This window comes from Pongo pygmaeus, chromosome 10 (assembly GCF_028885625.2).
Source record: "Pongo pygmaeus isolate AG05252 chromosome 10, NHGRI_mPonPyg2-v2.0_pri, whole genome shotgun sequence".
Classification (NCBI taxonomy): Eukaryota; Metazoa; Chordata; class Mammalia; order Primates; family Hominidae; genus Pongo; species Pongo pygmaeus.
In genome coordinates, this window is record NC_072383.2 from 81,022,943 (window position 1) to 81,046,637 (window position 23,695).

Consider the following 23,695-nt stretch of genomic DNA (forward strand, 5'->3'; position numbering starts at 1 on the left):
CAACAAATACTGAGTACCTTCAGAGTGATAGACATCATATTAAAAGCTGGGAATAAGCTGACAAAGTGTAGTTTCTACTCTCAAGTAACTTGAAGTCTGGATGTAAAAATAGAATGTTAAGTAATAAAGTGACATATTTTCTGAGTGATATGCTTATATTATCGTGACAAGGTATACAAAGAAACGTAAATCAGCCTGAAGGAAAGAGAAATGAAAAAGAAAAGAATAGAGGAGTCATACTAGAAAGACAGGTAAGTAAGGTGGTTTGGGGGAATTACTTTTCAGTTTTGGCTAAGTTTGAGATGACTATTGAACATCGACTGGGCAACTGGAATGTGTTTCCATAGTTCATGAGAGCATTTTGAGCTAAAGGGTATAGATTTTGGTGTCATAATTATGTAAATTAAAACTGAAAATAAATAATGTGTGTGTGAATAATATGCATAAGAATAAATGGAAGAACCATGGGTGGAATCCTAGGGAATACCGATATTTAAGGAGATCGATAGAAAAAGTAGAGCCCTGGCTGGGCATGGTGGCTCACACCTGTAATCCCAGCACTTTGGGAGGCCAAGGTGGGCGGATCATGAGGTCAGGAGATCGAGACCATCCTGGCTAACACGGTGAAACCCCATCTCTACTAAAAATACAAAAAAATTAGCTGGGCATCGTAGTGGGCGCCTGTAGTCCCAGCGACTCGGGAGGCTGAGGCAGGAGAAAGGCGTGAACCCGGGAGGTGGAGCTTGCAGTGAGCCGAGATTGCACCACTGCACTCCAGCCTGGGTGACAGTCTCAAAAAAAAAAAAAAAAAAGGAAAAAGAGAAAGAAAAAGTAGAACCCTAAAGTTGGCTTAAGGAGTACAATAAAAGACTAAGTTGTGTGATGTCATTGAAGCTGTTCGTTAGGACAGTAAGATGGGAGAAAATGGCCAAAACCACGTACTATAGAGAAGTTAAATATTTCTACGGACTTTTTTGTGTCCCCATGGGAAAAAAAGATAGTGACATCAGTCCTAGGTGTAGAAACTTAAACATGTTATTCACTTCTCCTCCATGTGGTATTCAGAGAACAGCATGTTGCTATCACAAAACTACAGGATATCATTCAGAGAGTGAATTTATCTTATGAAATATATGGACACAAAGACCAAAGAACTGAGATTCACACTAGGAGGTCCTTGATGGCTAGAGATGTAAATTAATATGTATTTGTTTCTATCACATAGTGAGGTCTTCAGTACTTCCTTGGTTCTTAAATGCTTTCAAATAGAATTGAATCAAAAAACTGATTTCACACTCATTCCTCTTATAGCAATGGAAATTGGTGTCTAGAATTGCCTGCTGAACTAACTATTAAGGCTTGCACTCCCCACTCTACCCCAAAGCAGAACTGGGGGAAATCAGAATCCTTTTAGAAATTGGAGGCTGGCAAAAGAAAGATTGACTCATTCCTATGCTCATTTGTATTAAAGGTTTTCTCTTACAAACGTAGCTGCAAAATGGTATTACGTAGAAATATTCATTCAAGAGTGTAGAGTGAGTTAAACTATTATCCATGTTGGAAAAATGGTGAAAGACATTTTTCTGCAATCTCATTAAAAGGCCTTTAATTTTATAGTCATTTTTCATCCAGGACACTGTAGGTAAATTTGAGGACATATTAGAAAACCCATAAAAGAGGTTTATAAAGAAGTTCATAATCACATCCTGTTTTAATGCCTTTTGTTTGGTTTAACTTTAAAACTGATTGAAAGTTGCTTAAATGGCCAGAAGCTTTCTGTTGTTCCTAAAATTACGCCAACATGGAAAGTGCAGGCTGATGTGCAGCAGAATTTCAAGTAAATTAATTTCAATTTTCTCAGAAGGAGGTTTTGCATTATGAAAAAAGTTTCTTATTTCTCTGCTCCTGAAGAAAAACGAACAGATGTAAATTTATTTTGTGTAGTTCCAATCCGTCCTCTGCAGATTTCCAATTACTGTGAGTTAAGAATTATTTCCTAGACACACCAGGAAGTATAGTAATATTGTCTTTCACTTAATTTAATTTCTTTGTTGTACAAAACCTAACTGTGGTTTCCCCTATATGATGGAAAAGTTGCTTAAAGTATAACTGAAGTTTGAAGACATCTGGATATTTAGATGATAATGAATTTAAAAAATGAATGTGTCATCTGCTGCTTATTTTTTCTTACATATTATTTCTACTAAATAATATTTCTATAGCTAAATTATATCACTCATTTCTTTCCATTCTTTGCTTCAATGTTACTCTCTGAATGAGGCCTCCTAGCCAATTCTATTTAAATTAGCAACCCCTCTACCTCTCTCACACTTCTGTTCCCCTATACTTTATTCTTTAAAACATTGCATGTATTACCTTTTAGTGAACTATATAATTTACTACCTATAATGACAAATAATGATACTAAAATAAACGTAAACCTAGTTTACTTTGTATATTGCTAAAATGTAAGCTTCACGAAAGCATTGTTTTTGTATATATTCTTAGTGTCTACAATAGTGCTTAGCATATGTGTTCAATAAATATTAGTTGCATGCACATTGATTTAGGTACATACATTTTCCTTAAATTCCTCATGTGTGAAGGGTGTACATTGATTACTTTAGAATCTTTCCTTTTCTCTTTCTTCCTTCTTCTCTCCCATTTACCCCTGCAGAATTAAAGAATACCTAAGGATGCCCTTTTTGCTTTACATCTCCATTGCTTTTAATCATTGTGCCTCTCATTTTATTTTGCACCTAGCGACCCTTATTGTTACAGATGATAAGCTGAGGGTGTTTCATGGCACAGGGTTTGGGTAAAAGTGATGCCGTCTTGCTATTCTGATAATAAGGAGGACAGTGTGAGGAAATGTCCACCAGCCGTCTAGCAATAGAGCGCCAGATGGAGCCTTGTTCTAGAAACCACATCTCATCATCAGACTCAGAGAGTAGGCATGCACTTTTCTTTTTTTTTTTTTTTTTTTGAGAGGAGTCTTGCTCTGTCGCCCAGGGTGGAGTGCAGTGGCGCCATCTGGGCTCACTGCAAGCTCCACCTTCCGGGTTCACGCCATTCTCCTGCCTCAGCCTCCCAAGTAGCTGGGACTACAGGCGCCCGCCACCACGCAGGGCTAATTTTTTGTATTTTTTAGTAGAGACGGGGTTTCACCGTGTTAGCCAGGATGGTCTCGATCTCCTGACCTCGTGATCTGCCTGCCTCGGCCTCCCAAAGTCCTGGGATTACAGGCGTGAGCCACCGTGCCCGGCCCAGGCATGCACTTTCTTTAACAACAGAAATTTCTGGTTAGAACAATCCAAGCTGTCTTAAGTCTACCAGGTGACTGGGTTTTAACTCCATTGTTATTCTAAGGACAGCCTTTAAAAGATGGTATTGTGTTTGAGTTTGTCCCCTGTACATTTGCCTGTTTGAAATAAAATTTATTTAGAAAAAAATCTCTAAATCTTCAAAGACCAACTTTAGTGTTAGGTGCAAACCTGGGCTGCAAAGTGTGTACTCAGTCTCCTGAAACTGGGTGTTGGAGCAGAGTGCAATTCTTTTTTTCTTTTTTTTTTTTTTTTTTTTGAGACAGAGTCTCGCTCTGTCGCCCAGGCTGGAGTGCAGTGGCGCCATCTCGGCTCACTGCAAGCTCCGCCTCCCGGGTTCACGCCATTCTCCTGCCTCAGCCTCCCGAGTAGCTGGGAGTACAGGCGCCCGCCACCATGCCCGGCTAATTTTTTGTATTTTTAGTAGAGATGGGGTTTCACCGTGGTCTCGATCCCCTGACCTCGTGATCCGCCCGCCTCGGCCTCCCAAAGTGCTGGGATTACAGGCGTGAGCCACCGTGCCCGGCCTCAGAGTGCAATTTTTAATCAAAAGCAGCAATCGATGGCTTGGAAAAACAAGTTGGTCATTTCTTACGCCCTGTTTTTTTGTTGTTGTTTTGTTTTGTTTTAAAGAAAAGTCAAGGGAAATAAGACCAGTAGCCTTATTAAATATAAGGGTAGAATGAATAGAAAAGAGAATAGAAGCAAGTGCTGCTGAGTGTATTTGCCAGTTTTCTCTTAATTTGGCACCTTGATCCCCAAACCTCCATCATTCTGTCCACGTGTCTCAGCCCTTTTTCTCCATTCTTCAGCCTTATCTACCAATTTGGCTCCTGCTTCCATGACTGAATCCACTAAATGATGCCTTTGGCAATGAATTGCTACTCATTCTCTGTGACCACTGAGTTCAGTGAAGGGGGCCATTCCTTTTCTGCACCAAAATTAAATCAACAAATGCAACTTTAGAAAGATTGTTACAGGCCAAGCTCAGTGGCTCACATCTGTAATCCAGCACTTTGGGAGGCCGAGGCAGGAGGGTCACTTGAGCCCAGAAGTTCAAGACCAGCCTGGGCAATATAGTGAGACCTTGTTTCTATTTAAAAAACAAAAATAGCCGGGCCTGGTGGCAAATGCCTATAGTCCCAGCTACTTGGGAGGCTGAGGTGGGAGAATTCCTTAAGCCCAAGAGACTCAGGCTGCAGTGAGCCATGCTTGTACCACTGCACTCCAGCCTGGACAACAGACAGAAACTCTATCTTAATTAAAAAAAAAAAAAAAAAAAAAAAGATTGTTATGAATAGTGTTTTTCTTCTAATTCTGAAGTATTCAGGATAAACCTGCAAGTGAATCGTTGCTAAGTTGAAAAGTCTATTCCAGGCAAATATATATATATATATATAGCTTCAGACTTTCATTTTTGGAACTCATCTTCCTTATTTTTAAGTTAGAAACTGCTTGTATGACCTAACACCTATTCCTGCTGGTCCATAAGATACATGATACCTTTTCCCCTTTTATAATTTATTGCTTTAACAGCAGACTTTCGTTAGTTCACTGCTGTTAAGGGACAAAGAAAACACCCACTTTGTTGAACATTTATGTTTAAAGTGAGTACATTGCACTAAATCACTGTGTGCCATGGGGACATCTCTAACCCAAATTATAACCATATCTGTGATGGAATCTTGCCGTGAAGCTTTTTTTCTTTTTGTAATTTTTGTAATTTTTTTGAGTGTGTTGATTTCTGCAGAATTCTCAAAAGCTATTTTTTTTTTCCTTTTTTCTTCCCTCTGCCTGAACAAACTTGTTTAAGTTAGGTTTTCTTGCTGTGGACTTCCGTGGTGTTATCATACTATACCAAAGCATTCTCAACTCAGCATTGGTGCTGCTTTTTAAATAATTTATCTTTTCTACTCGTCATTAAACCTCCATAATGGTACTTTAAAAATATGTTTTGAATGAATAAACAAGTCAATCTAATTACATTGAGTTTTACTGAGCAAGAAAGGTTTTGGCCTATGCTTGTATTCCAGCATAGGAGTTCCTTTGCAGTGATTACACACTCTCCAGCTGATAGGTGTTTCTTCTCCAAGAAATTACATAAAGATTAGACGTCCATGTTGGATAGCACCTGTAACTAGCAAAGAATAGATAGTAAATCACTATATAGGTTTAAAATTAAATCATTTGTGGTTAGTGCCTTTAACTCATGTTAGATGCTTTTCATTTCTTAATTTTGTTTGTTTTAAATCAAAATTCTCCCAGAGGATGAAGGAAATACTTGAAAGAGATTTGACTGTGATTCCAGAAGATATATATGGACTTACCAGAGTCATATTTGTTTTCATGGGAAGGGTAATGGGGAAAGGGGAAAAGTTTTTTTTTTAATTTTTTAATTAAATTATCTGGCAACCTTGTACTTTGGAGACAGCTCAGTGAAATACTTCAGAGCATGTCTTTGGCTTTAAACAAACTTGGCTTCAAATCATTCATTTATTGGTCCTGTGTTTGACCTTAGGCAAATTGTTTAATCCTTATTTCTCATCTGCAACACTGGGTTGAGTTGCATTATATAATATGAGACATTAATATAATGTCTAGAAATTTGATATAATTATATGATAATAAAATCTGAAGAGTTTGTTAGCTGGTAATTTTATTCTATTTCTTAGTGTTCCCTGGCTGTGCCATTTTGGGGCTATGTCTTAACTCACTGGCAACCACTTCCATGAAGAGGAGTGAGTCCAAAGCACAAGAGTAACTCAAGGAAACCCCTTTATAAGTGTATTGGTTGTGATGCATTTGTTGGTAAAATAGAGGTTAACTGTCATTGGGAGGCTGCAGTTTATCACACGATGCAAATTCAAGATGCTTACATGTTGGGAAGTGCATGTATAAATAAGAAAAGAAGAGAAATTTGTTGACTCAGATAATGAAGAAGCAGTGTGTATATGAACCAGAGAGAAAGGGCGGGTATTAATACTTAAGCTAAAAGCAGGCACCTATTCCCAGTGTTGGTGATTTGAAGCCTGATACCTCTAAATTTGAATCTCATCTTGAGTCTTGCCAGCTACATTATCATGGACAAATTATGTAAATTCTCCCCTTTCATTTTTAGACTCTAAAGTAAAAAGAATAATAATTTCTATTGCTAATTGCAAGGGTGGAAAGAAATAACACGAAAAACTTAAACCCCAAATATTAATCTTTATTCCTGTTGAGTACTGTTTTTAAACTAGGAAAATATATTCACACCTATTATTTTGACATGTGGAAGAAAATGTAGCCTTAGTTATATATTCAAAGGATAGGTACAAAGTAAATTATGCATATATTAATATACAATGTAGTCCTCCGAATCCTAGATCCAACAATAACAACTAGCTGCATAGATTTAAGTTGCTTAACCATTCTGATATTTGAACCCTTCGTTTTAAGATAAGGTTGATACCTTTATGGGTTCATTGTGAGAAATACATAATAGTTGTAAAGCATCTTGTTTACCACCTGTCACAAAGGTAGTAATAGACTAATACGGGACATAAAGGCTTATTTAGATGTCATAGTCCATGTTCAATCTCAGGAGAAGCATCTTTGTAATGAATACTCCATTTAATCAAGACTTCACAAATTTTTAAATAAATGATACTGTAGTGAAAATACGTTTCTCTTTCTTCAGACTCTTAAGGGAAAACTCACATAAAAATTATTTTCAAAAGCTGCAACTTGTTATTTCTCTAATAATGTTAAAGAATAATGTTTTTGGCAATCCAACTGAAATACTTAAAAAGTCATTTAGATTGAATGCCTACAGTTTCATATTTAACAGGTTAGAATTTAAAAAAAGAACTTCTTTATGAAAGAGAGTGGCATTATTATACTTTATTTAGTTGTCCAAGTCTAAACAAAATTCAATTTAGAACAAATAATTAGATCTGTGTCAAAAGAAAGATACCAGAGAGAGGGCTTAACTGTATTTTCTGACACCTACTTGGCAGTTTTGTGACACAAGTGACACACTCTGAAACAGATTTCAGCTTTGGGGACCTATGTAATAGAATCATGTGCCCTTATTTACCTAGTTTATGTGTGACGTGGTGGTTTTTCTGTCCATCTCCTTTTTTCCATTTTTCTTAGTTCAATGAAAGTATAGAGCAGGGAAACAGCTAGTTCGGTACCCTTCCCAGTGGAATTTAACTTTTTTTTTTTGAAACGGAGTCTCGCTGTGTCGCTAGGCTGGAGTGCAGTGGCACAATCTCGGCTCACTGCAACCTCCACTTCCCGGGTTCAAGCAGTTCTCCTGCCTCAGCCTCCTGAATAGCTGGGACTACAGGCACACACTGCCACGCCCAGCTATTTTTTTGTTTTGTTTTGTTTTCTTTTTTTGTTTTTGTGTTTTAGTAGAGACAGGGTTTTACCAGGTTGCCTAGGCTAGTCTCGAACTCCTGAGCTCAGGCAATCCGCCCGCCTCAGCCTCCCAAAGTGCTAGGATTACAGGTGTGAGCCACTGTGCCCAGCTGGAATTTAACCTTTTAAAGAAGGATACATCTTTTAATTTTGCTCACGGTAGATATGGTATGCAAAAATCACGTAGAATAACAGTATTTTAAAATATGTATTCAATTATGCCTTTCGCAGCAAGTGTGTTAAGCATTTTTCTAATAACTCTAAAGTACATGTTTTAAAGAAAGTCAGTCATTTACATTTGCATCCTCTATTAGTGCTTTTCTATCCAAAACATTCTTAGTTAAAATGTCATTTTAACCAGTATTTAACATAATTTAATTAAGGAAAAGAGAAAGGGAGAGAAATAGAGTATATAATTTGAGAAAAAAAATATATGAGTAATGAGAATTCTTTTGCTTGGTCCTCGAATACAAAGTCTGTTATCCTCAGATAACCTAAAAGTCACAGAAGTGCCTCATGAGACCAGAAACTATAGCTTTGTCTCTGGTATGTCCCGTGGAGCTCAGATTCAATAACTTATATCTCACTGAACTTTTTTTTCTGAGATGAAAATCCTACCTGTTTCTATTCTACTTAATAATTTCTGAGTTCCCCTCTTTCTAGTATTTGGATAGGAAGAGGATTCATATGCCTTAAAAAAAATACTACTAATGTCATTATTCTTTTGGGCAAACGGTGATATCTGTGACCACTCTGATGTCTAGGAGCTTAATTTAAGAGTTCCAATTTCATACACCTATTACATTCTTAAATTATTTAATTTTAATTAAATATTTTAATTCCAAGTTTTATTCTTGGCAGTTGTCTAATCTGGTTATCACTCAAAACCAGACAGCTCATACTTTGTATTTATTCAAATGTAATTAAATGAAGTTTTTATTAAAATTCTGTATGAGAGCTATATTTGATGTTACATATTTTAAAACTTTATATATATACACACGCAGACACACACACACACACGTATATATGGTTTGTTTGTTTGAGATGGAGTCTTGCTCTGTTGCCCAGACTCAAGTACAGTGGTGTGATCTCGGCTCACTGTAGCCTCTGCCTCCTGGGTTCAAGTGATTCTCCTGCCTCAGCCTCTCTACTAGCTGGAACTACAAGCGCATGCCACCATGCCCTGCTAATTTTTGTGTGTGGTGTTTTTTTGTTTGTTTGTTTTTAGTAGAGATGAGGTTTCACCACTTTGGCCAGGCTGGTCTCGAACTCCTGACCTCAGGTGATCCACCCACCTCGGCCTCTCAAAGTGCTGGGATTACAGCCATGAGCCACCATGCCCGGCAGCAATATACATTTTTTAAAAACACGAATAATGCATATGGCATTTTGTCATTTGGGAAGAGGTTGGTTGGCAAGTGATAAGAAACCCAAAATAACAGTAGCTTAAACCAGTTACACAGTTTTTAAATCTGTCTTATAAAAAGGGAGTCCAGAGATGTGCAGTCCCTGCTGGTTGGACAGTTTTATAAAGGGCTTAGTTTCCAGGGCTTGTTTTAGTTTTGGTTTGACCTCTACCTCCCTCAACACAGGACTTCTGCCTTACAGCTAGCAGCAAAGAGGTGGGGTAAGGGAAGAAATGCTCTCACTCCTTTCAGGTGATTTCCTAAAGCAGTGCAGGATTCTTGTGCTGTTCGTCACATGACCAAACCTGGCTGCATGTTTGATCATGGTTCTTTTTATGTTTTCAGTTCCAACACAGTGGCTAGTGCTTATTAGGTACTTAATTCCTAAGCTCTTGTGTCTCTCTAAATTTTGGAATTACTGTAATTAATTCAAGTAGTAGCGACTTATTTACAGTAAGTGAATTTAAAAAGGATTTTGAATTTAATTCCATTTATTGCCGGTGTAGTCACTTGAGAATTTTGCCTCATATCTATTTTATCAAACAAGATTTGGGAGCATTTGTGTTTTATGAGTGTGCCGTGCTATTATCAGTTCTGTTGAATGATAGAGATTAAAGATTTATTTTTCCAAGTGTCATATTATAAACATTGCTTAAAACTAAGCATAATTCTTGGAAAAAAGTGAGCAAATGCATCTGTAATCACATTTAACAATTAAGTTATGTAAAATCTCATTACTAAAGCCATTAGCTAAATAAGCAAATTTGATTAGGAAATTTGGATTAATGCAAAGTTCAAATATGACTGCAACCAATGTTGGTTCATTTCAGTTTGCAAATTTCAAATGCATAAATAACCTTAGGAAAAAATGTGAATATCTAAAATTTACGTTTTATCTCTGAGAAAAAAAAAAACCGTTAGTTTCACAGTCCATATGTATGTTAAAGGACAATCAAATGAAATGAAATTCAGAAACATCTTTTAGTTTAAAATGAATATACTTTTTAAATAACTGAGCATTAAAAATATTTTGTGAATCATTGCCTATAAACATTGTTATCTGACTTATTTTGATTATTAAGTATTTTTTTTTGTCCAGGGAATAGCCAGACTATTTATTACTGAAAGTCATTCTTGGTAATATAGTCCTAATTTTCAGTTGTCTTAGTTTTTTAGTTTTCCAGCTGCTTCCTACATAGATTTTGTCATTTTATTTTCATGAAGCCTGTTATTATTGCTATTGTTAGGTGAAAAATGCTATCCTCTGTCACTCTTGAGTTTTCATACACATGGCTTGATCTGTCTGGAATGCTCTTGTCTGCGTTCCTGAATTGGTCCTTTTTTTTCTCGTCTTCTCTAGGAACTTCACCTCACCTGTTCTCTTGGGTAGGTGTTCCTTTCATGGGTTCCCAAAACACCTTACATTTTCTCATGACCCTTGTTTGCTTGTCTGTCTTCACCGTGAGACAATTCACTGACAAATTATTTATTCATTATTTGGTAAGCTCATTGTCAATGTTTAATGTATTGTTAAGAGTGTCGCACATTACACTTTACTGAAATCAAAGCAAGAAAGAAACTGTTTATCCTTCAGTATTTCCCTGGTTTTGAAGGTATGTGATTCCATATTAAGCAGGATCCTGTTTCCCTTGTGTGTTGCAGGGACATCAGCTTTGTTACTGAAATATGTACTCTTGAAAAGCATGCTTTCATCTCCTAATGTGCTTTATTCATATCCACACTTGAACCTCTCAGATTTCAACCACTTTTTAAGACCTTTGTTAGAACAAGAGGCAAAAGGCCACTTTACTTAAGGATTTGGATGTTTTGATAGTTCTATCTAGAGGGCAGTCTTACTACAAAGAGACACTGACAATTTGGTCAGATGTATTGTCAGAAGTAGGAAAGGGTGTGCTTTTCTTTTTAATTTTTAGAAAATTTCATTTTTCTTTTACCTTTGTGAAAATAGTAGAAATCGTAGGTTAGACTTTTTAATGAAAAATAATATAATCCTTTTCTGTAGTGTATCTTCTTGTGTAGTTGGTGTGTGTGATTAGAAGAGACACAGGCCTTTATTTTCTGAAGAAATGTATTGTAGTTAGTTGATATGAAATTCTACTCAGGGTTTTTCAACTTTAGTGCTGTTGACATTTTGGGCTAGGTTATTCTTTGCTGTGGAAGGCTGTTCTGTTCCTTGTAAGATGTTTAAAAGCATTCCTGGACTCTACCCACTAAATGCCAGTTACATTCCCCAAGTTGTGACAAGCATAAATGTCTCCAGGCATTGCAAAATATCCCCTGGGGTGGGAGGAAGTCAGTCCTGATTGAGGATCACTGTGCTAAATAAATGTTCCTCTTCTTTCTCTCTCAATGTTTAGGATCACCTAGGGACCCATATGCCTATTTACATTTAATGTTTGCGTTCAACTCTGTCCAATCCACTCTTATTGTGGGTTTGACTGTTCTTCATTAATCAAGTGTCCAGATTATTGTGATTTCATAAAATATTATCTTAGACAAAGACAGGGTTGTTAGGGGAGATGGGAGAAAAGATGGGCAAAATGTTCCTAGGGAAAAGAAATACTACACGTGCAGTATTACTAGAACATGTGATCATGATCGGGGGAAAAAAGAGCTAAAAGGATTTAAAAGAGAACATTTTGTTATTTTTATTTTTTTTTTTTAGTAACGTGGTTTTCTAGAATTTAGGTCTTAGAAATAGTAGTAGTTCATATCTCCAGGTGTATTTTCTTTCTTTGACCAAAACAAACACTGATTCTTTCTCTTTCCCCAATTATTTTTTTCATCACTGGCTGCTTAATTTCATTGTCTGTTGTTCTAAAAGATAAATCATTAGAGGAGAAATCTGAGAAGTAAAATATCCTTTTAAAAATGCTGTAATAATACTCACCTACACATAGATACATAAAATTGACCCTATTACTTATAATTTAAGAGACTGGACTTTTTTTTTTCAATTTCTCCCCCAAACGGCACTTTAAATTCACATTAATATATAGCATGGGCCGGTTTTCTTAATTTTCAGGCAACTCCGTATGATATGGACTTACTGCCACATTAAAATATGTTCTTCCACTATATCAACCTTATGTGAAATCCTTGAGTTCTAAACATGGAAACAAAATAATGATACCTGCTACCACAAAAACACACTTAAGTATATAGCCCACAGACCCTATAAAACAACCACATAATAGAAACTACAAAGCAACAAACTAATAACTTCATGATAGGATCAGAACCTCACATATTAATATTAATCATTAATGTAAATGGTCTAAACCCTCCACTTAGGCAGAGAGTAGCAAGTGGAATGAAAATATATATATATACATATATATATATACACACATATATATATGTATATATATGTCTGCTGTCTTCAAGAGGAACATCTCACACATAATATGACACCCACAGGCTCATAGTAAAGGGTTGGAGAAAGATGTAATATGCAGACAGAAAACAAAAAAGAGCAAGAGTCACTATTCTTCTATCAGATAAAACAGACTTACTTTATTTATTTCTATGAGACAGAGTCGATGTCACCCAGGCTAGAATACAATAGTATGATCTCAGCTCACTGCAACCTCCATCTCCCAGGTTCAAGTGATTCTCCTGCCTCAGCCTCTCTCCCAAGTAGCTGGGATTAGAGGTGCCCACCACCATGCCTGGCTAATTTTTGTATTTTTAGTAGAGATGGAGTTTAACCATGTTGACCAGACTGGTCTTGAACTCCTGACCTCAGGTGATCCACCCGCCTTTGCCCCCAAAATACTAGGATTACAGGCATGAGCCACTGCGCCTGGCCAGGTAAAACAGACTTTAAATGAGCATAAGTAAAAAAAAGTACAAAGAAGCGCATTCCGTAATGATAAAGTGTTCAACAAGAAGACTTAACTATCCTAAATATGTATGCATTCCACATTGGAACACCTGCATTCATGAAACAAGTACTTTTAGACCTACAAAAAGACGTAGCCACACAATAATAGTGGGGGACTTCAACACCCCACTGACAATGTTAGATCATTGAGGCAGAAAACTAATAAATTCTGGACTTAGATTCAACACTGGACCAACTAGACTGATAGATATCTATAGAATACGCTACCAATAAACCACCCAATATACATTCTTCTCATCTGTACATGGAACATCACCCAAGATCGACTACATGCTTGGCCATAAAGCAAATCTCACTAAATTAAAAACAAAACTGAAATCATACCACCCACACTCTTGGACCACTCTTGGAATAAAAATAAAAATCATTACCTAGGAGATCTCTCAAAACCACAGTATTATATGGAAATTAAGCAACTTGCTCCTGAATGACTTTTGGGTAAACAACAAAATTAAAACAGAAATCAAAAATTTTTTAAGTAAATGAAAACAAAAATGCAACATACTAAAGTCTCTGGGATACAGCAAAAGCAGTGGTAAGAGAAAGTTCATAGTCCCAAATGCCTACCTCAAAAGGCTAGGAAGATTTTAAATTAATGATCTAACATCACACCTAAACTAGAAAAACATGAGCAAGCTAACTGCAAAGGCAGAAGAAGAAAGGAAATAACAAAAGTCAAAACAGAACTGAATGAATTTGAGACCCCAAAATCTAAAAGAATCAATGAACCCAAAAGTTGGTTTTTTTAAAGGATAAAGAAGATCTATAGACCACTAGCGAGATTAACAAAGAAAAAAAGAGGGACGATATTAGGTTGGTGCAGAATACAAATGAGTACAAAGAAATATAAAAGATCCTCAGAGACTATTATGAACACTTACATGCAAGCAAACTAGAAAATCCAGAGGAAATGGATAAATTCCTGGAAACACACAGTTTCACAAGATTGAACCTGGAAGAAATAAAAACCTGAACAGACTAACACTGACTTTGGAAACTGAGTCAGTAATTAAAAAAAAGAAAAGCACAACAAAAACTTACCTACCAAATAGATCTGGACCAGATAGAGTCACAGCTGAATTCTACCAGATGTACAAAGAACTGGTACTAATTCTGCTAAAACTGTCCCAAAAAATCCAAGAGGTCAGACTCCTCCCTGACTCATTCTATGAAGCCAGCATTACCCTGATACCAAAACCTGGCAAAGACACAAGGAAGAAAACCAGGCTGGGCACAACGGCTCATGCCTGTAATCCCAATCCATTGGCAAGCCAAGGTGGGAGGATCGCTTGCCCTCAGTCGTTCAAGACAAGCCTGAACAATACAGCAAGACCTCATCTCTACTAAAAATCAAAAAGTTTACCCAGGTGTGGTAGCGCACACCTGTAGCCCCAGCTACTGAGGCAGGAGAATCGCTTGAGCCTGGAAAATCAAGGCTTCTATGAGTCATGATCACACCACTATACTCCAGCCCAGGTGACAGAGCAAGAGTCTGTCTCAAAAAAAAAGAAAAAAGAAAAACCAAACTACTGACCAGTATCCCTAATGAACATAGACACAAAAATCTTCAGTAAAATACTAGTAAACTGAATTGTGCAGTACATTAAAAAGGTAACTCACCATGATCAAGTAGGCTTCACTCCTGGGATGCAACGTTGGTTCAACATGTGAAATCAAAAAAATGTGATTCACCACATAAGTAAAATTAAAAACAAAAATCATATGATTATCTCAGTATATGCAGAAAATACTTTCAATAAAATTTATCAGCCCTTTATAATAAAACCCTCAAGAAACTAGACATTGAGGGAACAAACCTCAACATATTAAGAGCCATCTTTAACACACCCACAGCCAACATCATACTAAATGGACAAAAACTGGAAGCATTCTCTTTGAGAACTGGAATAAGAAAAGATGCTGACTTTCACCACTCCTATTCAACATAGTACTGGAACTCCTAGCCAGACCAATTAGGCAAGAGAAAGAAATAAAAGGCCTCCAAGTAGGAAAAGAAGTCAAACTAACTCTTTACTGATAGTATTAATCTATACTCAGAAAACCCTAAAGACTCTGCCAAAAGGCTACTGGGACTGATAAATGACTTCAATAAAGTTTCATGATACAAAAATTGATGTAAAACAGTCAGTAGCATTTCTGTACATGAATAATATTCAAGCTGAGAGGGAAATAAAGAATGCAATCCCATTTACAATAGCCATACACACACAAAAAAAAATATAGGAATATTTCTAACCAAGGGGGTGAAAGATCTCTACAAGTAAAACTACAAAACCTGCTGAAGGAAATCACAGGTGACACAAACTATGGAAAAACATTACATGCTCATGAGTTGGAAGAATCAATATCATTAAAATGGCTATACTGCCCAAAGCAATTTACAGATTCAGTGCTATTTCTATCAAACTACCAATGTCAGTTTTCACAGAATTAGAAAAACACTATTCTAATATATGGAACCAAAAAAGAGCCTGAATAGCCAAAGTAATTCTAAGCAAAAAGAACAAACCCGGAGGCATTGCATTATTCAACCTGAAACTCTACTATAAGGCTGCCATAACGAAAACAGCATGGTACTGATACAAAATCAGACACAAAGACCAGTGGAACAGAATCTGGAATCCAGAAATAAAGTCTCACATCTATAGCCATCTGACCTTCGACAAATTTGACCAAAATGAGCAATGAGAAAAGGATTTGCTGTTCAATAAATAATGCTGGGATAGCTGGCTAGCCATATGCATGAAATCAAATTGGATCCCTCCTTTTCACCATATATAAAAAATTAACTCAAGATGGATTAAAGATTTAAGTGTAAGTCCTCAAACTATAAGAATCCTAGAAGGAAACCTAAGAGACACTATTCTGGCCATAATCCTTGGGAAAGAATTTCTGACCAAGTCCTCAGAAGACATTGCAACAAAAACAAAAATTAACAAGCAGCACCTAATTACAGTAGAGAGCTTCAGCATAGCAAAAGAAACTATCAACCGAGTAAACAGACAGCCTACAAAATGGGAGAAGACGTTTGCACACTATGCATCCAACAGAGGTCTAATATCCAGAATCTATGAGGAATGTCAATAATTGAACAAGCAAAAGACAATACCATTAAAAACAACAAAAAAAAGGAGAAACATATGAGCAGATACTTCAAAAGAAGACATGAAAGCTGCCAACAAACATAAAAAATGCTCAACATCACTCATCATCAGAGAAATGCAAATCAAAACCACAGTGAGATACCATCTCGCACCAGTCAGAATGGCTATTAAAAAGTAAAAAGGAACAATAGATGTTGGTGAGACAATGAAGAAAAGGGAATACTTACAAAAACAGTGTGGAGATTTCTCGAAGAACTTAAAACAGAACTACCATTAGACCCAGCAGTCCTGTTACTGGGTATATACCCAAAGGAAAATAACTCATTCTATCAAAAAGACACACGCACTCACATGTTCATTGCAGCACTAGTCAAAATAACAAAGCCATGGAATCAATGTAGGTTCTGTTAATGATGGACTGGGTAAAGAAAAGGGGGTAAATCACCAGGGAATACTACACAGCCATAAAAAGTATATAATTATGTATTTTGCCATAACATGGCCGCAGCTGGAGGCCATTATCCTAAGGAGGTTAATGCAGGAACAGAAAACCAAATACTGCCTGTTCTTACTTGGAAGTGGCAGCTAAATATTGGATATTCGTGGCCGTAAGATGGCAATAAAAGACACTGGGGATTACTAGAGCAGAGAAGGAGGGAGGAAGGGAGGGAAGGGAGCAATGGTTGAAACATTAACTAATTGGTACTATGCTCAGTACCTGGGTGATGGGATCAGTTGGACCCAAAACCACAGCATCATGCAATATATGCATGTAACAAACCTGTACATGAACCCCTTGAATCTAAGTTAAAATTTTAACAAATATATGGGTATCTGTTTTTTTAAATTTAAAAAAAAAATGTTTAATGTGTTCCTGTTTTTCATATACATAGAAACCAGAAGATTTGGACATGATCTGAGTGTAAACAGACTATGCCATTTTTAAACAGTCATGAAAAGTCATAAAAAGCCTTTAGTATGGATGATTTATTAAATTACATGTCCTCATGTATATCCAGACTATTAGGCTTGAATTTTGGCACCTTCTTACCTGTTGTTTGACCTTAGGTATGTTACTTAACTTTTTCTTGCCCAGGGTTCATTATGTGCAAAATGAAGAAAGTAATAATATCCTACCTCTTAAGGTTATTATTGAATAATAAAGTAATATATGTAAAATGCTCCATACATTCTAAGTGCTGAATAAGTTTCTCTGCCACTATTATTATTATTATTATTGTAACTATTGTAACATGAAGGATTTCTATCATGTTATCAGTAAAATAAAAAAGGCTTTTATCAATCTGGAAAACAACACTAACAGAACCCTAGTCATAACCGTGCTAGAATTGGCCCAAATTTATTCAGAACTTCCAAAATGGCACTTGATTCCTTTTCAGTGTAGCAGTGCAAATTAACATTATATAAAATTTGGAAAGTTTTACAGCAAAAAGAAACATAACCGAGCACACGTGTACCTGGAATTGAACTATTTCATCTCTTTTCTCTTTTCCTTCTAGAAAAAGCATGAGATTTAGTATCGGAAACTGTTCTAATTCTGGCTTTGCCTCTTATTAATCATAATAACTAGAAGGAGTTGGTTAATTCTCTGAGCCTCTCTTTCTCCCTTTGTAATCTGGAGCTGATAACTCTTTTTACTGTGGGGTGCTTTCAGCGTCTGCCAGTATTATTTGGACTCCAGACCTTTCCTTGTCCATTCCTGGGCTGGGTAGTGTTGGTCCTCTGTCCTCCAGTACAGTAATTTTCTACACCATTTGTTTTCTTATCTGTCTCCCTCAGTAGATTTTGCATCCATAGGTGAGTGAAACTCTGTCTTGTTCACATTCGCAGCATCCATTCTTGGGCATAGTTAATGGTCAATTAAATCCTTAGCCCATAAGAAATCAGTCATATTACTCATCTATCTTAGACTCACTCCATTGCTAACTTTATTCAGATTATGTAGAGGATGATGATATTCTAATTCAAAGACTCACAGTATATATATATTCCTGGAAATGACTTGCTGAATTCCTCTGAGTGACTAGGATCCGCCCCCTCCCCATAAGAATAAGACAGGCAGAACAGGGTTGTCCTACTGTGGTTATTATACTATTTATCATTTTTTTCTTCTTTGTATATTTTATGAATTGGATAATGACAGGAATATAGTCTGTCAGCATTGGGAATCCCATTAGGCTAAGTACATCAGTTTTCAATGTTTATGGGCTTTAGGTACATTGTCAGAGATATGTGCTCATTCCCTTCATGTTCATTCCATCTAGCCTAATAGCATATTTGCCCTTTAGGAATGTAATTATGTGGAGACTAATTAGTGGGCTATTGCCATTATTCAGGTGACAGAAAAGATAAAAAGGGCTCTGACAGAGGCATAAAGATAAACCTTGAGGGGCAAAGTAAAGAGTCTTAGAAAATAAGAATAGGTGGGCTTAGGAGACAAAACATGGAATTGTGAAGGTAAGTGAAGACCTAAGAGTGATAATCAGGTTTCTCATTTTAGCAACTGGAGTGAATAATTGTGTTAATTACAAAGATTTTTTCCCTGCTTTATTTCTTTCATTTATTTATTTTTAGGTGGGAGATACTGATTTCATATTTTGATTTTGAAATTTCAGTGAGCCTCTGTCTTGATGTGGCTCAGTCAGCTTTTGAAAGCAGATCTGGATGTCAGGAGGGAGATCATTTTTTCAAAATTGTGAGCAGTCAGCGTGTACATGAGCCACATTTATGCATGATGTCATGCAGAGACTGTAGTTATCCATAGAGACTGTATTTATTCCTAGAGACAAGTACAAAATGCTGTAAAACACCAACTCCTTTTAAAGGAGTTCATGAATAAAGAGACATTTTCTTTTTCATTCTGTGTAGGAAGGTCTCAAGAAGAGACTGGTCTCCTAGGAGCCCAGGAAATACAGAGCTTCAGGAAGGAAGGTGAATTGAGTAGTCTGAGGTGTAGTAGTTGAGTGGAGTTTCACATAAGTGCACTATTTTGGGGGTTTGATAATTGTCAGAAATTTAATAGGACATTTCAGGGGAATTCTGGGAAGAGAATCTAAACAGGATTTAGGGGTAAATGGGATTGGGGCGTTGGTCATATACACCACAGACCATTCTTAAAGAAAATATGGCTTTTAAGGGAAGAACAATCATAAGCAGTAGTGAGAGGTGGATACAAGAATGAATAAAGGTTATACGGGTGTTTTCTTCTCCTATGTCTAAGAGGTACACGAACATTTTTGTAGTCTTAAGAAAAGAAAACTGTATGGTAAAAGCAGCTGAAGATATTGGACAAAGAGGGGTTGATTGAAGGATTTTAATTTCTAAAGAAGCTAGAAAAAATAGAATTAAATATCTAAATGGTATTTCCCCCTGGTGCCCTTACCCTTCTATCAAAGGAGATTACCTCTTTATCTGAATTTTTTTTTCTTTATCTGAATTTTAAAGCAAAGCCATGAAGCCATTTAAGGTTGTGGATAAGTTTCAGAAGTTAGCTAATATGTATGAGTTTAATTAATGGGAAAGCATTGTGTCAATAAAATTATTGTCATAAAGAGTATTATTCCTTTTTAAAAATTTGTTCATCCTCTTTATCAATTTTACCTATGTTTGAATGAAACTGACCATTTCCACAAATGCTTAACTACTGCAGGAAGCTTTATTCTCTCTTGTTCCTAGCGGCAGACAAGGACACTTGACAGCACAGCATATTAATTTCATGATCAGATTAACTGTTGTCCAAATTTTTTAATAGAAATATATATATATATATGTGAAAGTGATCTTAATGTGTTTGGGAATTCTTTATTCAGATGACTTTTTAGCAACTATGAGAAATAATGAAGTTTTTAATATATGCTTTTGACACAAGTGAGCATTCTTGAATTTTAAATATTTTCCCAAGATGCTCATTAAATAATGTATTTTAAAATGCTTAACAGCATAAGTTTTTATTAGTAGCCTTCTCTTTTCTCTGACCTCCATTTTACTAGCCTTTCACAGACCTCAGCAGCTGCCAAGTTGAATCTGCGATTTGAGATGATAACAGCAGTATTCAGGCTCAATAGATGTGCGGAATGTCTGTAAGATACTTAACTGATTACAAGAGAATGGGGATAGGCCAAAAAGCCCTCTGTGCGAGCTTTTTGAACTTAGTTCAATTCTCTAACACCTTGTTTTCATAGACATGCCTGTAATTGATTTCATTCGGTCATGAGGGTGGGTTCTGGCATGGCTGAGATATTACATGCAGTTACTACTACCTTAGAGCCTTCTAAGAAAGCCTGTGGAATCTTGGGGTCTGCAGAGAAAGATGTTTTTCACAACAGTGAACTGAAATTTGCACAGTGTTCTGAAATCCAGTCTTATTCAACTAAATCCCAATATCAAGAAAAGGGTGATGTTGATAGCCTTCAGTCTTTTTCGTTGTTGCTCTTTTTTGGCATCTGATTAAACTCTCTCTTTTTGCTATTGAGCCAGACTACCTTTTGCCTTTCAGGCAGCCAAGCACCAGTATTTCCCAAGCAACATAGCTAGTGAGAGAGGCATCTCATGTTTCCATATATACATATCTCACTGCCTTAGGCAAGCTTCATTTCCAAAGTGATGGGAAAATGTGCATGGCTCCAAGAAGAAATCCAGGTGGTTAGTAATTCTAGTGGGAGAGAAAAGACAGCTAGAAAAGGGGAAAGTTCAGTGGTGGTAAAAGGCTTTTAGAAAATACCTCCTAATATTTTCTAATGCAGCACAAATGCAACTGATACCTATCCAGTATTTTCCCTCCTGAGGAATCATTTCCTTATATTTAGAATTTATTTTTATACTACCAGGTTAGCATTTTTACTGTGCTGTTAACCGTTTTTATTTTTGGAATATAAAATAAAAATTTGTGGTTTTATATATAATAATACAGTCCTTTCTCTAAATTTCTGTTTTCCTCATGCAGAGGGCTACTTCTCCAGGAGAACAGCAGGTTTGCAGAAGCACTACATTATTATAAATTGGCCATTGGGAGCAGGCCTACCCTGGCTTGTAAGTAATACTCAAGTTTTTATTTTTTTATACCTCTTTCCATATTTGAAAATCAACTCTAATTTACAGCCTCACTGAGAAAACACTTGGTGCTCTTATTTCTGAATACTTGCTAATCAAATTATGAACCTCTAACAATTATATCTCTTTCAATTGCATCATACTTTAATGTCCATTGATCATTTAAAAAATTATGATAGCTATAACTTTTACTCAACTATATTTTAAGCTTAAAATATTTAGAATTTCTTGCTGGCAGACACTATTTCATATGTTTTGCAGTGATATTTGCAGTTTCACTACCATTATTGATCCTATGAGTATTTGTGTCATAAGTGTTTTTTTCTTTTTTAATGAGCACTAAACCATAGAAACCAAATTGAAACAAAGAAAACTTTATTTTATTCAAGTGTATATCATCTTCTCACACTTTTGTTTCCACTTTTCCCCTTCAGCTGCATATTTAAATACTGGTATTATTCTAATGAACCAAGGAAGGACGGAAGAAGCCCGACGGACATTCTTAAAGTGTTCAGAGATCCCAGATGAAAACCTAAAGGACCCTCATGCACACAAGAGCTCTGTTACCAGTTGTTTGTACAACCTGGGAAAGCTGTACCATGAGCAGGGACACTATGAGGTCTGGCCAATGCCTCTCTATCCTTTTCCCTTCCCGTTGTTCTGATCTAGTCTCAGTGGTTTCTAACCTACAGCCTCCTTTGAGCCTATGTACTTTGAACAACTAATATGTATACACGTTAAACTATTGTCCTTTGAGAAACTAATACATGATGACATTAGAACAGTTTTTTGATCAAATTTGTTTAGAAAAAGCTTCTGCTAAATAAAAATTTAATAGATTTCTTTCCTGTGAGTTTCTCAGAGCAATTATGGTATGTCAATATGTGTAGTGACTATTCAAGAATGGGGAAATAACATGTAATGTTTCTCGAGCTTCTTTGCTCACCATTTCTTTGGTTTGATGATCCAAGACGCAGTTTCTAGAATTGTTACCCTATGCCCAGTGTTTGATATTTTAAAAAATATATTCTTTGTACTTTTAATATTAAGGAAGTGATTTGATATAAATGCCACCCATTTCTCTTAATTCTTTAAAAAACTATTATGAAATAAAATTTAATTTTATTATTTCTTAACTGAGGGAAAGGAAACTGATGTAACAGGATGTTGCACAGTGAGTTAGGAGGTGACCCAGACTGGTCCTCCCTTCCTCTGACAGGAAGCCTGCTTGCATGAGTTCCTTATTGCCCCTCTCTCTCCTTCAAACTGCTTCCCCTGCCCTCCCACTCACATACTCTTACGCAATGTATTAAAACTATACTATAAGGATGAAGATACAACTTTTAAAATAATTGCATTTAGTAATTTCAGTGGGTCTCAAGGGCTGGAAGATGTGTTAGCTGACATTATGTTAGATCCTACCAGGTTTCCTGACTTAAAGTAATTATGCACTTTAGATGACTAATGGGTGACTTTCAAATATATATATATATAGTTTTCTTGGTTTTTTAGTTGAGTAATCTGTATGAACTAGAAAATTTGTATTAAAAGAGCATTGCTAACATTCGATGCCTTGTTAAGCTATGACATTCTTCACTGACTGGGCTGAGTATTTTCACTGGTGGAATTGAGATAGTATGCCACAAAAGGACAGTTCAATTATTTTCCTCTAGCAAACCATTTAGAAATAGCAGTGGATGGTTTTAACTTTGGAAGAAAGTTATTATCTTATTTTCAATGACGATCCCTGCACTTTAGTGATGATTTATCTCTTTTTTTGTTTTATAAATTAGGAAGCCCTTAGTGTATACAAGGAAGCAATTCAGAAAATGCCAAGGCAGTTTGCCCCACAGAGCTTGTACAACATGATGGGTAAGTAAAACATTAACACTTTTAAATCGATATTTCAGGGACCTGTGGAGAAACAGGAACCCATGTTCGTGTTTAATGGAATTCTAATAAATCATATTAATCCTCGCAAAAGAAACGTTCACAATCTGGCATCATACTCAAATTCTGACAGAGCATATTTATTCTGACATGACAAATAAATGCATTAAAGCAGCGATTCCCAACACCTTGGTCATATCCCAGAATTATTGCAAGGGACTCTCAAAAACATCTGGGTATGGAATATTAGCTAGACTCTAGAGACTTTAGAAATAAATAAGCTATATGTGTGTAATTTTTCAATAATAGTAATAAAGTATACATTAATTTTACTAAGTTTATCAAATTTATAATTTTTATTAAAATTTAATTTTAAATTTAGAGTAATATTAATAATAAAAACAAGATTATGCAGACAATAGATGTGCTACAACAATTATTCTGTTTTATGTTGAACAATTAGCCTAATTCTTATTAATCAGAAAGTATGTAAATCTAGGCCATGGATTTTTCTGGGTATAAGAGGTCAAGAATGAGAAATTA

At 36.1% G+C, this 23,695-nt stretch overlaps 1 protein-coding gene across 4 annotated transcripts in view; it reads left to right on the top strand.

Moving 5' to 3' along the window:
- TMTC2 (transmembrane O-mannosyltransferase targeting cadherins 2) overlaps window positions 1–23,695 on the top strand; it is a 458,517-nt gene that overhangs the window by 259,564 nt on the left and 175,258 nt on the right. For all 4 annotated transcript variants that reach the window (XM_054443193.2, XM_063646526.1, XM_063646525.1 and 1 more), the window contains 3 exons: window positions 21,156–21,241; window positions 21,697–21,881; window positions 23,056–23,134. In XM_054443193.2, coding sequence (XP_054299168.1) covers window positions 21,156–21,241; window positions 21,697–21,881; window positions 23,056–23,134 — 350 coding nt within the window. The remainder of the gene's footprint in view (window positions 1–21,155; window positions 21,242–21,696; window positions 21,882–23,055; window positions 23,135–23,695) is intronic.